General features: G+C 32.6%; 1 protein-coding gene across 10 annotated transcripts in view; it reads left to right on the top strand.

Annotated features, from left to right (window-relative positions):
• The window catches only part of EPHA5 (EPH receptor A5), a 522,081-nt gene that overhangs the window by 488,244 nt on the left and 19,162 nt on the right, over window positions 1-14,675 (top strand). For all 10 annotated transcript variants that reach the window (XM_043970528.1, XM_043970532.1, XM_043970530.1 and 7 more), the window contains 4 exons: window positions 1,329-1,390; window positions 1,496-1,705; window positions 5,790-5,939; window positions 12,392-12,585. In XM_043970528.1, coding sequence (XP_043826463.1) covers window positions 1,329-1,390; window positions 1,496-1,705; window positions 5,790-5,939; window positions 12,392-12,585 — 616 coding nt within the window. The remainder of the gene's footprint in view (window positions 1-1,328; window positions 1,391-1,495; window positions 1,706-5,789; window positions 5,940-12,391; window positions 12,586-14,675) is intronic.

Below are 14,675 nucleotides of genomic sequence, written 5' to 3'. Positions count from 1 at the left end.
ATAATTTCTTCTTACATATTGAGATTAATTGACCTAGGAGAACAATAATGTTTTTCTGTCTAAACATGCCCTCGGTATTTATTGTTATTATATAAATAGCCTAAATAGCATGTGTGTTAATGTACATGTATATACATTTACATTTTTTTCACCATGTCTTTCCCTAAAAGCAAAATATTTAAGTTAACATGTCATTTTCTGCTGTATAAAACATAAAGAATTTGTTCTAGAGGTAGAACAATCCTTATTTTAAAATACTATGCTGTTGACATCAAGGAACAAGAATAATTACCCATGTTAAATACTACCCATCAGACTAAGAATTTTCTGGGTAATGTAGTTAACTTTTAATTCAATAGTTTTGCATTCATTTAGCAATCCCTATGTTCAAGGAACCATACAAGCTGCTCCAGAGGATATAAACATATAAAAAAAGGTCTAAGAATTGATAATCTAATAGGTTATATAAGATAAGTATTTGAACAAATGCAATAGAAAACATTTTCCAATTGTTATATGAGTGGTATAGATAACAGGGAAAAAGGCAAAAAGACTTCCTCTATTGAAATAAGTTTGAATAGAGTTTTTAAGAAAACACTTAATTTTTTAAAAGTATCTAAGGGAAAGAAGACATCAATTTCCCTTGGAGAAGATAAGTGAATATTACATGGAAAAGGTAGAATTTGAACTTAATTTTCAGGTGTTACTAGGATACTGGTGGACAGAGGTGGGGTAAGCATATTTTAAATAGAAAGAATTTCAATAATAATTGTATGGAGGTAGGAGGCATCAAGGAAAATGAAAACTTCAGTTGGAAGTGTTCCTTGTAGGAAAGCGCTGAAGCCAGAAATGTATTTAGGGAGTTATGGATTGGCTTTTTGGGCATATGGATGTTAGGGTCACAATACAGATTCACTGAAAAAATAAATGAGTACTATTGAACTGTCCTATAAGACCATAGACTATATATCATTTTGAATTGTCTTAAGACTTAATGCTACATACTGTGATATATCAATAATGGTAGTGTAATAATTTTAAATACTAATATATGAAAGTTATATATTTATATCCCCTCAATCTCTCCAAACACACCCAGCTCCCATAGCACCCAACATATTATTAATTTTAATTAATTGATTATTATATTAAAATTGAACTTTTATAAAATATCAAAAATCAATAATAAATGAATATTTCTAAAATAGTTTAAAGCACACTCCTTAGTATGACCTGGTTATAATGCAAAGGGGCATATTTTTCTAATCTATATATCTTCAATGGCATATGAAATTAAAACTATGTACATGTCTTTTTTTTTTCCTTAGGTAAACCAGTAATGATAGTGACAGAATATATGGAAAATGGTTCTTTAGATACGTTTTTAAAGGTAAGATTTGTAATAGTTTTTATTCACTGCAGCCCTGACACCCCCAAAACTGATGATTTGCTCATAATATTTCCATGTAAAACTAACATTTCATTATCTTTCCAGAAAAATGATGGACAATTTACTGTAATTCAGCTAGTAGGAATGCTGAGAGGCATTGCCTCTGGAATGAAGTACCTTTCTGACATGGGCTATGTGCATAGAGATCTTGCAGCCAGAAATATCCTAATCAACAGTAACCTTGTATGCAAAGTTTCTGATTTTGGACTTTCCAGAGTACTAGAAGATGACCCTGAAGCAGCATACACCACACGGGTAAGTTCTAACAGTATTGATAATATGAAAAATCAATCCTGGACCATTATACTAAAAGAAATTATGAATATTGTATTTTAAAAATTTTATTTGCCTTAAAGCATAGCAATAATTTGAACAAAACATATATACTTTTGTAATATGACAACAAATGAACTTATGCCAGCAGATTTTTAATTTACTTGGAGGAATGTCCTGTGATATTATATGTTTATAATTAATGTCACTGAAAAACGTGTTGTCCTTTATATAGTTATCTTACAAAAAAAAAAAAACCTCCAGCCATGAATCTCCATTCACACTAACATATTAAATATTAATAAGTCCCTATTGCTTTCCTAGAAAAGAAGCTAGGTAGACCAATTTGATGTTAGCCAAAAATATGCCTTACTATAGAAAAATGCCTGCATTTCTCTACTACTTAAAGTGTATTTATATCTATATATCTATGTGTGCATTTAAAGTTAATCCTTCAGGTGTTCTTTTAATATCACCTTTCAGCATCATTCAGTTCCCAAAGACCAAATCAAAAGTGTTGGGGGGGGGGCAGCTAGGTGACACAGTGAATAAAGCATTGTCCCTGGATTAAGGAGGACCTGAGTTCAAAATAGGCCTCAGACATTTGATGCTTACTTAACCTTTATTGCCCTGCCCCCCAAAATAAATAAATGTCAGGATTTTTTTTTTAAATTCATAAACTTCATTATATCATCTATGTAAACCAAATCCCATGAAAGAGTAGGTAGACATATTTGGAGAAAGAATCCATTTAAGGGTTGTTAAAACCATCCCTCCTTTATTGAAAAAAAAAAAGTATATGATTGTCTACCACCCTTTGTGATGTTCTTTTAGTTTAAAGTTCCTTTACATTTCATTTCACTTATCTCAATATTTTTCCCATTATATCAATCACGTATAAAAATTTCTAAATATGACAACTGAGCTGATTTTTATTATGACTCTATATCCTTCTCATTTTATCTTAATTAACAGAGTATTTTAGGAAAAGGCAATTTTGACCCATTTTATCTAGCTCCTTGATTTAATTCTTCAATTTGCCTTATAGTGGGAGACAGTGCCACAAAAGAAATAAGTATGGATTTTTTTCTTAGCAGTTCTATTAGAGTAAGATTTGAGCTAAGAGGATGAGTACATTTCTATGCTGAATCAAGGCCACTGATTGCTTAGAAAGTAGAGATTATAGGGTTTCCAGTAGGAAGCATTGCAAGTAGAAATCTTGTATGCCATTCCCCTCTACCACATCCTATATTGTTTTTCCATTTTCCCATTGGATATACATATAGTGTGGACCTTCATTTGTTAAAATTATAGCCATTATTTTTTTATTAAGTCTCTGTCTCTAAGTTTTCCAGAGTGGTATTAGTGGAACCATACTGAATTCCATTAGTCACTTTATTCTATGAACTCATAGATGTAATTTTGCGCTCATTTCACAGTAAATTGAAATCTAAGCAGATATGGTATGGATTTCTGAAAATTTAGACCAACACGTTTCAACTAGTAACCACATTTATTTCATGTCTCATAGTTCTAAATGAAGTTTATACACCTTTTAAAGAAATAATGCATTTAAAGAATTTTTAAAAAATAGAAATACTATAGAAAGATGAGTTATTAAGGTGATCTCAGATTCTTAATTTGAATGAATAACCAATGGATATCCTAACTATATTCTTAGGATTCTCAGAGATCAATTCAGTTTGATTCAGCATATATTACTAAGCATCTAATTTGCAGAACTCTGTGCTGCAACCACTGAGGGAACTAAAAAGATAGATCTCTGTCCTTTTTAGAAAATAATGTCACAGGGTATATGACACACAAATAACATATAAATAAATATAAATGATTCATGTTATGGTGAAGCAGATATAACCATATACTATACCCTTAAACTTTGTCACTGCCTTAAGCAATGCTTTGAAAATATTAAATGCAAATGAGTTGCCAATATCCATTGGTTGGGAAAACTTCTACCAAAAAACAAAAATCTCCCCACTATTTACCCATATCTTCCACTCCCTGTATGTGTGTTTGTTTCTGTGTGTGTGGATATGTGTGTGTTTGTGTGCGTACCTATGTCTTAGTTAATGAGGAATAGTCTTTTAAAAATCTTTACAATGAAAAAGTGAGAGTCTGCATAATATGTAATTGAATAAATTGTCATCTGGAAATTATATGAAAACAAGTATTATTGCAGAATAATTCTTTTTCAAAATTTGTGGAAAAAATCCTTTGTAAAAGCTCATTTGAGGATGTGGCTTTAAGGAGGAGGAGGCAAACACAAGCCTTCATGACTTTCCCAAAGCATGACTCTGACAGCTTTGACTGTCAACCTTCTCATCTGGAAATGAGTGGGATACCCTCAAAAGTTTCTGGATATATATTAGGGTCATGGTTTATAAAGCACTTTTTTAGCACGTATTTTTAAACATTTTTTCTTCTTGTCTTCTTTGCTTTTTGATTTGAGTGTAGTTGGCCCTTTTTCTAAGCAAATGTTTGAAATTCTGGATGTCTTTCTTTAACTCAAAAATAAAAACAAAACAAAAAATTGCAAGAGGCAGCTTTCTGTTTTCTAGGTTTTCCCTTTTTTGGAATTCGGAAAAGTTTTTTAGCTTGAACTAGACACAATTATGACATTTGTTTCCTCTGAAACTGAGGGGCATTAAAAAATACCATGCATTGCAATTAGCATGTAAATTTTTTTTTTTAATGAATAACTTGGTAATCTTTTTCTCATGGTTTCATTCCTATTTCCTTTTATCTGACAATATCCAATTTGCTACCCCCCCCACACACACACAAAGCTGTGACAGAAATATAAAACCAGAAGAAATAAACCAAGTGTGTGCACATAGGCATGGACTTCCCATCCACCCATCATAATATCTGTTCTCATTGTCATAGGGAAATAAATGGAATGGTGGTGGTCCTTCAGTATTCCTCTTTTTTTTTTTTTTTTTAGTGAGGCAAATGGGGTTAAATGACTTGTCCAGGGTCACACAGGTAGTAAGTGTTAAGTGTCTGAGGCCGGATTTGAACTTGGGTACCCCTGACTCCAGGGCCGGTGCTCTATCCACTGTGCCACCTAGCTGCCCCAGTATTCCTCTTTAATGAATTATACCCTCTCACCCACAATCCAAATAGAATAAAATAGCATTTAATTTGGCACTAGAGAAAGTGAACAAGAAGGAAGTCAAAGACTTCCCTTGAGGAGAGAAAATGTTTTAGAGACAAAATGATTCTCTGGGGCACATTTCTTCTGAGCAGAAGGGAGGTCAATGCCTTTATAGAGGACAAATGGTGGAGAGACAGATGGAGGGACCACCTGATTATGGAAAATTCCCTTTGGGGGTGGGTAAAGCTTGAGTTAAGGGTAGTGTTCCTGACTTTTGGAGTTATCTCTGTCCCTTGGCATTCATCAAACAACAACCACACCTAATAGGCTTAGCTCCCTTACTTAAAGATATCTATGTCCCTTACCTAAAGGTTACTTTACTTAAAGGTGTGTCCATCCTTTAGTTTAGCTTTTCAGGGAGAGTTACCCCTGACCCATATCATCATTTATCTGGCCTTCATGCATATCTTTGCCTCCAGTTAAGCTCCTTAAAGAGATGTGAAGGATCACACAAACCTCTGGATATTTAATTTTCAATCCTTGTGAACTGAAGGTAGGAAGAGAGAAGGGAATATAAATCACTTGTATTCTCTTTGTCTTTATCTGAACATTATAAAAAGATTCTTTACTGACCTCTTGGACTGCCTGCCTTCCTTTATTCATGGCCACCATTCAAAGCAATATAATTGAGATATGGATCCTACATGTGCTCTGGTGTTCAAACAGAATATAAAACTACAATCCTTTCTGGATAGGGTAATTAGTAGTCAGCCTACAAGTGCTCATAGGCTAAGGAATGCAGGAAGAGACTGAATACTGTCAAAGAGATTTACTTTACAATTCGACATCTCTTTCCAAAGTCTTTCAGGTGAGGAAACTGTATCCCTAGATACCTCTAAGAAATGTGGGCTTTTACTTATTTATATAAGTACTTAAATTTCCTAGGGAGGAAAAATCCCAATCAGATGGACTGCGCCTGAAGCCATTGCTTTCCGCAAGTTCACCTCTGCCAGTGATGTCTGGAGTTATGGAATTGTGATGTGGGAAGTGGTTTCCTATGGAGAGAGACCATACTGGGAAATGACCAATCAAGATGTAAGTACTAAATCAAGTGGTACTGCATAGCCCTTTGTTATCAAATGTATGTATCTTTTGGTCCATTTTATTTTTGAAAATGATTTGAAAAACAAGAATGTTTGCTTTCTCACATGCCTTTCTTCCTTTGATAAAATTATTTAGCTATTTTCATTAATTATTATTCCTTTATATGAAAAAGCATGTTTTAAATGCATAAAATTTATTTTCATAAGAAGATTCAATTGTGTAACAATAATGTTTAGCTCCACTTCAGTCAGTAATTATAGTAACATATATCTAAACAGGAAGGGATCTCGAAAACCGAATAGTCCAATCCTCTCATTTGACAGATGAGAAAACTTCACACTTAAGTGATTTGCCCTAAATGTCATAGCTTATAAAAGCTGAGATTTGAAGTCAGGCCTTTGTTTTTGTTTTGTTTTTTCCCTTTGGAAAACTGGTCTCTGCTGCTGGATTTGGGCAAAACTGATTGCAATTGTTCAAGCACTTTTAAGGAAATACAATTTAATTGATAAGTTTTCTGTCACAAGCTTTCTTTTCTAGGACTTTTATAGACCTTATTTTGATTGTGAGACCCATTTTGTTGCTAGCCATATGGCTTTCTGGGAGTCCTTTAACTTTTCTGCGTCTCAGTTTTCTAATCTGTAAAATTGTAATAATATAGGGGCAGCTACGTGGTGCAGTGGAGAGAGCACTGGCCCTGCAGTCAGGAGGACCTGAGTTCAAATCCAGCCTCAGACACTTAACACTTACTAGTTGTGTGACCCTGGGCAAGTCATTTAACCCCAATTGCCTCACACACAAAAAATTGTGATAATACTATTTGAAACATTCAGCTCAAATAATTTTTGTGAAGGAAACATTTTGTTAATTTCGAATTACTATATAAATGTGACTTAACAAGATATGGAAGACAAGATGTCAGAAAGTATCACATGAAGTAATAATAACTTGCTAAAACTGTAAAGCTATACAAATAGCCATGATGGAGCAGAGGTGACCCTGGTTCTGCTCACTTCACTCTGTATCAGTTCACACATTGCTACTTATATTTGTCTCTAAAACCATCCTTTTCATTATTTTTCACAGAGCAATAATATTTTGTTACATTAATATACCATACTGTTTTTGGCCATGTTACAAATAATAGATATTATTTTACTTTCCATTCCATTGCCACTACAAAAATTGCTGCTAGAACTGTTTGTACATATTAATTCATGACCCTGTATGAATATATGCTATATGCATTCTATGACATACTCTATCAAGCTGAAAACACTTTTGATACCTGTCCTGAATGGGCACCAAAAATGTCTATATTTCAAAGAGTACCTTGAACCTTATATCTAGAGTGTTAGAAATCAGGTCATATATTTTTTTTATACTGAAAGAAACTGATAGAAATTATATACTAAAATAAACCATCTGTGTAGGTATGGGGAGTGCACACTAATGAATTAATAGAATTTGCAACATGGTTTGTTTAATCTTTATTAAGTAATCTAAAATCCTAGTTTGTTGAAAGTCTAAATTTATTACATGTAGCAGAATACTGAAGCTTAGTCTCATCAATTATACCCCTGAATAACTATTGTTGAGAAAAGTGCATGTTCTGTGATATTTCCTTTTCTGCTTAAACCACAGAGATTCAGCAGCTCCCTTTTCTACTAATAGTTGATTTTCTAAGCACATGTCCACATATCCTGAAGGAAGCAATATCTGAACATTACAGATTCTTTATGCCCTTTATTATGTTTTGCCAGAAGAGGCAGCACTTTCTAAATTGAGTTAACACTATTGATTTGAGTGTCAATGCCAAGAACATGAATAGTTTACAACAGTACTTCAAATATAGCATGGGTATGCTGAACTGGTGCCAGACTCTCTTCTACCCTCATTGGATACCCCCATTTTTACTTTGTTAACTCTGAGAAAAACTTGTTTCCCCCCCAAAAAAAAACCTGCTTCAGACTAACAAATTTAATAAGAGATGGTAGACCTAATGGGATTACAATTCCTGTAGTTTCATGATGAAATCCTCAGTAAGGGTAATGAGCTACATGATGCCATGATAAATGACCAACTCAACCCCAGAATTCTTTTCTCTGCATTCTTGGCCTTCCCGCTGTGAAATTCTCCCACTCCATCCACTCTCATACTAAAGACATAAAGCACTCAAATCATCATTTAAAGGAAAACCAAAATGATCCAAAAATGATTGGATCAATTAAATATTAGAAGTAGGATATTAGTTGTATTTATCTTCCCTAATAGAAAGATCTTCCTATCTTCTCCATTGTTTTACTGCATTGCTCTCTTTTACATACTATAATCCAGCTGTACTGTTGTACTTGCTGTTCCTCACATATGATGCTCCATCTGTCTCTCTGCCTTTTCCCTGGCTGTCTCTAATACCTGCAATATTCCCTCTCCCAAACTTTGGCTCTGAGATTCCCCAATTTCCTTCATAACTCATTTCAAGTACCAACTTCTCCAAGAGGCCTTTCCTAGCCCCCATGGCCATTTAGTTTATATTTATCCTGTATATAATGAAAGAATATATTGTCTCCCCCATTAAAAAGTAAACTCCTTGTGGGCATCAAGAGTTTTACTTCTTCTTAGCATACTCCCTAACATAAAGCAAGTACTGAAAACTATTTTGTGCTACTTAGTATTTTTTGTAATATTTATAAAGAGAGAGTTAAACTTTTGTTTATAGTGCTATTAAAAATTATACCTTCCATGTAATAAGATTTTCTCCATGTGGTTTAATATTAATCTTTACTACTGTACTTTCTATTAACTGAGAACAATTCATCTGTCTTGACTCTTTGATGCAATGGAATAGCTACTTCTTACCCTTCTAGAAGAAAATCCATTGTATAACCTGGCTCAGTGGGATAAATGATAGCCTAGAAAGATTTATTCAAACACTACCTCTGATTCACTGACTACTCTTGGGAAAAGGGCAAAACCTTATCTAATTGTTTGCATTTCCTTCATTGAAGTGTCAAGGAGATGACTCAGGGATGTCTGATAAAGTACATTAGAAAGATTTGATTAAATAGGACATGAATGACTTGAAAGACAATTCACTTCAAAAATGAGTAACTTATTTCTGTTATTACCCAATAGAATTTGGTCTTTTGGTGCAAAAATAATTTGTCAATTTTCCTGTATTATTTAAATTATCAGAAACAAATTAGAACCAGGATCAGAGTTGGGATGGGTGAAGTGTAAATGTAACCCAGGTTCAAATTCCAAATCATGACAAGGAAATCTCATGCTCAAACTTGATTCAAACTGTAATTCCATTGAAATGATATTTTAACATGTCTCTAAAGAAAATGTAAGTATTGGTAAATGAACCTTTAACAGTTGCAATTCTTATCTAGACATTCAGAATATTTCTGAATAGTCGGATGTTAGGGAAACTTTTTGTTTCTTTTTTAGAACATTGATTTTAGAGGGGTTATAATATTTATGTCGCTGTCTCATATATGCATTCTTATGTACACAGATGCAAGCATACCAATAAAATATTAAGGTATTTTAATAATTTTTCTTATTGAGAGTCTAACCATTCATATTTGACTTATTTTATTTTTTCCTTCCTGTAATAACCTAAATTTTCAAAAAATCAGACTGACAAAAATCTTCATGATTAATTTTATGTTGTTACTGACCAGTGATAAAAATGATTTAAAGTTCTAGTGCTGTCACAGTTTCAAAATGATTTATCAAAAGTCTCACAGTTCTCACTCTCTAATGGAAACTCCATGTACCTGTGTGTGTGTGTGTGTGTGTGTGTGTGTGTGTGTAAAATGAAGAGAGAGAGAGAACATTAGAAAAAAGACTGATTTAGGAGTCAGGAAAAAAATTGTATTCTTGGCTTTCCTACAAATTAAGAAAATATTGTGTCATGATTCATTGCCTCTCTGGGTCCAAAATTTATCTATCAAATAAAGAGGATTGGACTTGATAACCACCAAGGCAGCTTCTAATTATAAAATAAATTCAAAAATCATATGAGTATGTGAGAGAAAACTAGACTTATATCAACATTCTATCATTTCTTCCCTCTATGTGTGTGTGTGCATGTGTGCATGTCCATTACTTATATTCACATAATCTGTATAGTCACAGTCAATGAAAAAGTCATGGTCAGATATAGTCAAAAAGAAGTCCAAATGAGTATTAGTTCTATATTATATTGTTGCCTGTTTCAAATTTCTCCCCAGAGGAGTAGGATTTTTTTTTTACATAGCCAACATGAAAATCCTGTTCTTAGTTGTTTCTATTCAGTCAGCAGTCTGTTGTTTTCTGAGGTTAGCAGTGTGATTTTCCTTTTTTAAAAAAAGGTAATTCAATTTTCTATGTAGCAGGTAAATTGACATAACAATGGACTATATGAAATTCAGGGAAAACTTTTGGTCTTATTGGTTTCATTAGGGTATCAACAATCAGGGTTCATGGCCATGTCCTCTGGAGTGACAGGTAAACCTATATAGAAACACTCTAGCTCACTCTTTCTACTCCTTTGGAGATATCTATGTCCTGACTTTCAGGCAATTATGTAAACACTGAAGAGGACAATAAAATATCCCTCAAATTTATTTTACTAATCTTTTTTTAAAGTTTAAACTTATAAAAGAACATCCTAAATAAGATAACACTACCTCTGTATGCTTCGGTTTTCTCATCTGTAAAATTGGCATATTCATTCTTCTACCATCTGCTACATAATAAGGACTAAATATGATAATGTATGTGAATTTTATAACTATAAAACACTTTTGAAATGTAAGACATTATTATTTCCTTATATTTTAATAATAACTGTTTCTCAATGTAGTCTTTCTGTCCTTTAGCTGCTAATTGAAACATGATCCCATTTTTCTCATTCCTATTGGTACAATATATTTAATCACATATAATATCTGTTGTTTTAAGATATAATTCTGTGTTTGGAGAAATATCATTTACATATCAACAAATGCAGTTATCTAGAAAAGTCTGATCTCTGACAGATAAAAAATGAACTCTCTCATCTGATTATAATTTCCAGTGGTTGATACACTATAAAAAATTTCCTTAATAATTTAATCCTTGGATAATATTGCTGACTGATGGGGTTGGGTGGACAAAGAATAACTAAAGAGATATAAGAAATATCAGAAAAAGGACAAGAACCAATAGAGAACAGTGTGCTTAAAATCAAAGTAGGAAATATCAAGAAAAAAAGTATTCTTCACAGCATTGACTGGATTTTACTTTTTTTTTTTGGGGGGGGTGAGGCAATTGGGGTTAAGTGAATTGCCCAGGGTCACACAGCTAGTAATTGTGTCTGAAGTCAGATTTGAACTCAGGTCCTCCTGAATCCAAGGCCAGTTAATATCAACATTTTAATTTTTATTTATTTTCTATCTGTGATAACTTTCCTCCAAGGAAAACAATTATTAGGAAAAATGACTGGAGAATTTCACTAATTAGGATATAATATGGAATATCATGACAATTGTCCATTGCTATTTATATTTGATGCTGCTTTAAGTTAGAAAATGTTTTTCATGATCTAATTGAAATCTGTATTTTTATACTCCAGAATAAACAAATCTATTTTTAAAAATTATCCATATTAACATTTAATATTCTATTTATTTGGAACATAGTTAAAACAACCAAAAAATAGAAATATAAGTTTCTTCTTGCATATATAAATTGAAAAGTCAAGTGTGTAGTCATTCCAGATTCCAGGTAGTACTCTGTGGATGATTATAAGCAGCCAGACTCTGACATATTGAATGATACATAAGATGGTTTTGTCCTTTAGCCTTTGACTTATTGTCATTTAGAACACAACTTTGTTTTGATGCAAAATTGCATATTAATTATTTTAAGATAATCATATATTTGTGTTTAAGTGATTCTTACAAAAATACCATTCAGATAAAGTTCATGTAAATATTGATGTATTTAGGGAACAAGGATAAATAAAAAAATATGAAATATGGGGGCAGCTAGATGGTGCAGTGGTTAAAGCACCGGCCCTGGAATCAGGAGTACCTGAGTTCAAATCCGGCTTCAGACACTTGACACTTACTAGCTGTGTGACCCTGGGCAAGTCACTTAACCCCCATTGCCTGTAAAAAAAAAAAAATGAAATATGTATACCTATAAAAATCTCACTAAATTTTACAAATAATATATTTAATTATCAACAATTCCATTCATCATGCTTATACATCAAAGTACAAGTTTCGTTTTCTGAATTTTTAAAATAGATATAAGATAGTTTAAAATTTTGTTTTGATTCTGTTCCACCCTTTACAAACCTCTCCTATATACTTTTAGCCAGTAATAAAAAAAGGATGAGGAGCACAGTAGAAAATCTTTCCCAGTAGACATCTTAGGGATTTAAAAAAAAAATGTTTTGTCTTACTCAGGTGATAAAAGCTGTTGAGGAAGGATACCGTCTGCCAAGTCCCATGGACTGCCCTGCTGCTCTTTACCAGTTAATGCTGGATTGCTGGCAGAAAGACCGAAATAGCAGACCCAAGTTTGATGAAATTGTCAGCATGTTGGACAAGCTCATCCGTAACCCAAGCAGCTTGAAGACACTGGTTAATGCATCAAGCAGGTACAACAATAGGCTGAGAAATTTTCTTGAATAGAGCAAATGTTGACCAATTTCATGCTAATTTTTTCCTCATCATGAACTATAAATAAACAAGAGTATTAGATTTACAAATACAAAGAAAGTCATGGAAGGATAATAGGCTAATTACATATTGAATTATAAATGTATCTCTCTATATGTACATATATGTATATGTATATATGTGTGTGTGTATGGGAGGGTATGGATGTGTGTATATATAAGTGTATTAATGTAGTAGTATTAACATCCCTTTTCTATTCTTTTCCTCCTTCTGAAATTTCTTCTACTCTTTTCTGTGTATTTTAGATTTTTCATTGATGCTTTTTTCTTTCTTATTTTCTTTTTCATCACTATTGCTAATCTACTCTGTTTCTTCCCAAGTCTCAACTTTTCCTTTAACCAAATCCTTCATTTGTAACAAAAAATAGAGTGATCCAAAACAAATTCATGTTGTTCTGGTTATTTCTGAAAAAGAATGCCTTATTCTGTGCCTACATTCAATCATCTGCTCCCTAAGGGGAGGGAGGCTTGGTTTATCATCAGTCTTCTGGAATAATGATTAGTTATGGTATTGGTTCATATTCTTAAGCTTTTAAAAATTGCTTTCCTCTACAACATTGTACCCATGGTATCAAGAGCTCCCCTAGTTCTGCTCACTTCTTTATTCAAAAATGTCTGAATACACTAAATATAAAACAAATATGAAGTAATTAAAAAGAGGGAAATCATTAAAATTAGAAGGGTTTGTGCAATGGCTTATTTTTTTTTAAATATATAAATTCCTTATCTTTTTTGGAGTTCAGGTCTTAATCAGAGAAGTGTGGTTTAAGTATTTACACCATTAAGTGTTTTACTACTAACTACATTGCTTTTGTTTCTGGAAGGGGGGGAGGATCAATTTCATATAAATAAAATTACACATTTTAATTTCCTGTAATGGTTTCTATATTTGTAAAGAACACTTTGCCATCTATAGTGAGATATTCTGGAATCTTCAACTTTGTTTTTAATACCTTTTATATGTATACAAATCATACATATTTTTTCTCCTGCATATTATTTTCTCTGTGTTATGCAGTTCATCAAAAATGGGATTATAGTTTTACAGCTGGAAGCAACTTTCAAGAAGGCATTTAAGCAGAAATGAAAATGAGAGGTCTGAAGACCATAAGTTACTTGACAAAGGACCAATAGTTCAAAATGGTAGAGCTGTGATGTAAATCAAAGGCAACGTTTGATTGAAAACCAAGTTCTATTTCAAAAGCAGTTATCAAATAATGTGTATACTCCCTCAATTTGAAAATACTTCATTTTAATAATATTTAAATTCTCATTTTTGTTTTAGAAAGAAATAGCATTATGCTTTCTTCAAAATGTAAAATTTTAGGTGGAGCTAGGTGGCACAATGGATAAAGCCCTGGCCCTGGATTCAGGAAGACCTGAGTTCAAATTTGACCTCAGACACTTGGCACTTATTAGCTATGTGACCCTGGGCAAGTCACTTAACCCTCATTGGCTCATAAAAAAGGTAAAATTTTGTTATTTGTAATAATCATAGTTGCCATTTATATAGCACTTTAAAATTTTGAAAGTTTTTTACAAATTTTACCTAATTTAATCCTAAGAAAAACCCTGGGAGATAACTTTTTTCATAATTTATAATTTTATTTTCCCAAATTACATGTAAAAACAATTTTAATGTTGATTTTTAAAACTTTTTATTCCAAATTCTCTTTCTTCCTCCCTCCTCAACCCCCTTCAAGAAATAAAAAACTTCAATATAAGTTATTGATGTGTAGTTATGCAAAACAATTCCAAATTCCACATTAGTCAGTGATAGAAAACAGACCAAAAAAAAAAAAATCAAGAAAAAGGAACTAAAAAAATTGTGCTTCAATATGTATTCATATACTATCAGTTCTTTCTCTGGAGATGGATTAAATTTTTCATAAGTCTTTCAGAGTTGTCTTAGATCATTGTATTGTTGAAAATAGCTGTCATTCACAGCTGATCATCTTACAATATTGCTGTTACATTATATACAGTATGTTTCACTTTGCATCAACTCA

This window comes from Dromiciops gliroides, chromosome 6, assembly GCF_019393635.1.
Source record: "Dromiciops gliroides isolate mDroGli1 chromosome 6, mDroGli1.pri, whole genome shotgun sequence".
In the NCBI taxonomy this organism is placed as follows: Eukaryota; Metazoa; Chordata; class Mammalia; order Microbiotheria; family Microbiotheriidae; genus Dromiciops; species Dromiciops gliroides.
The sequence above is the reverse complement of the archived record's forward strand: the minus strand, read 5'-3'. Positions and strand labels throughout refer to the sequence as shown.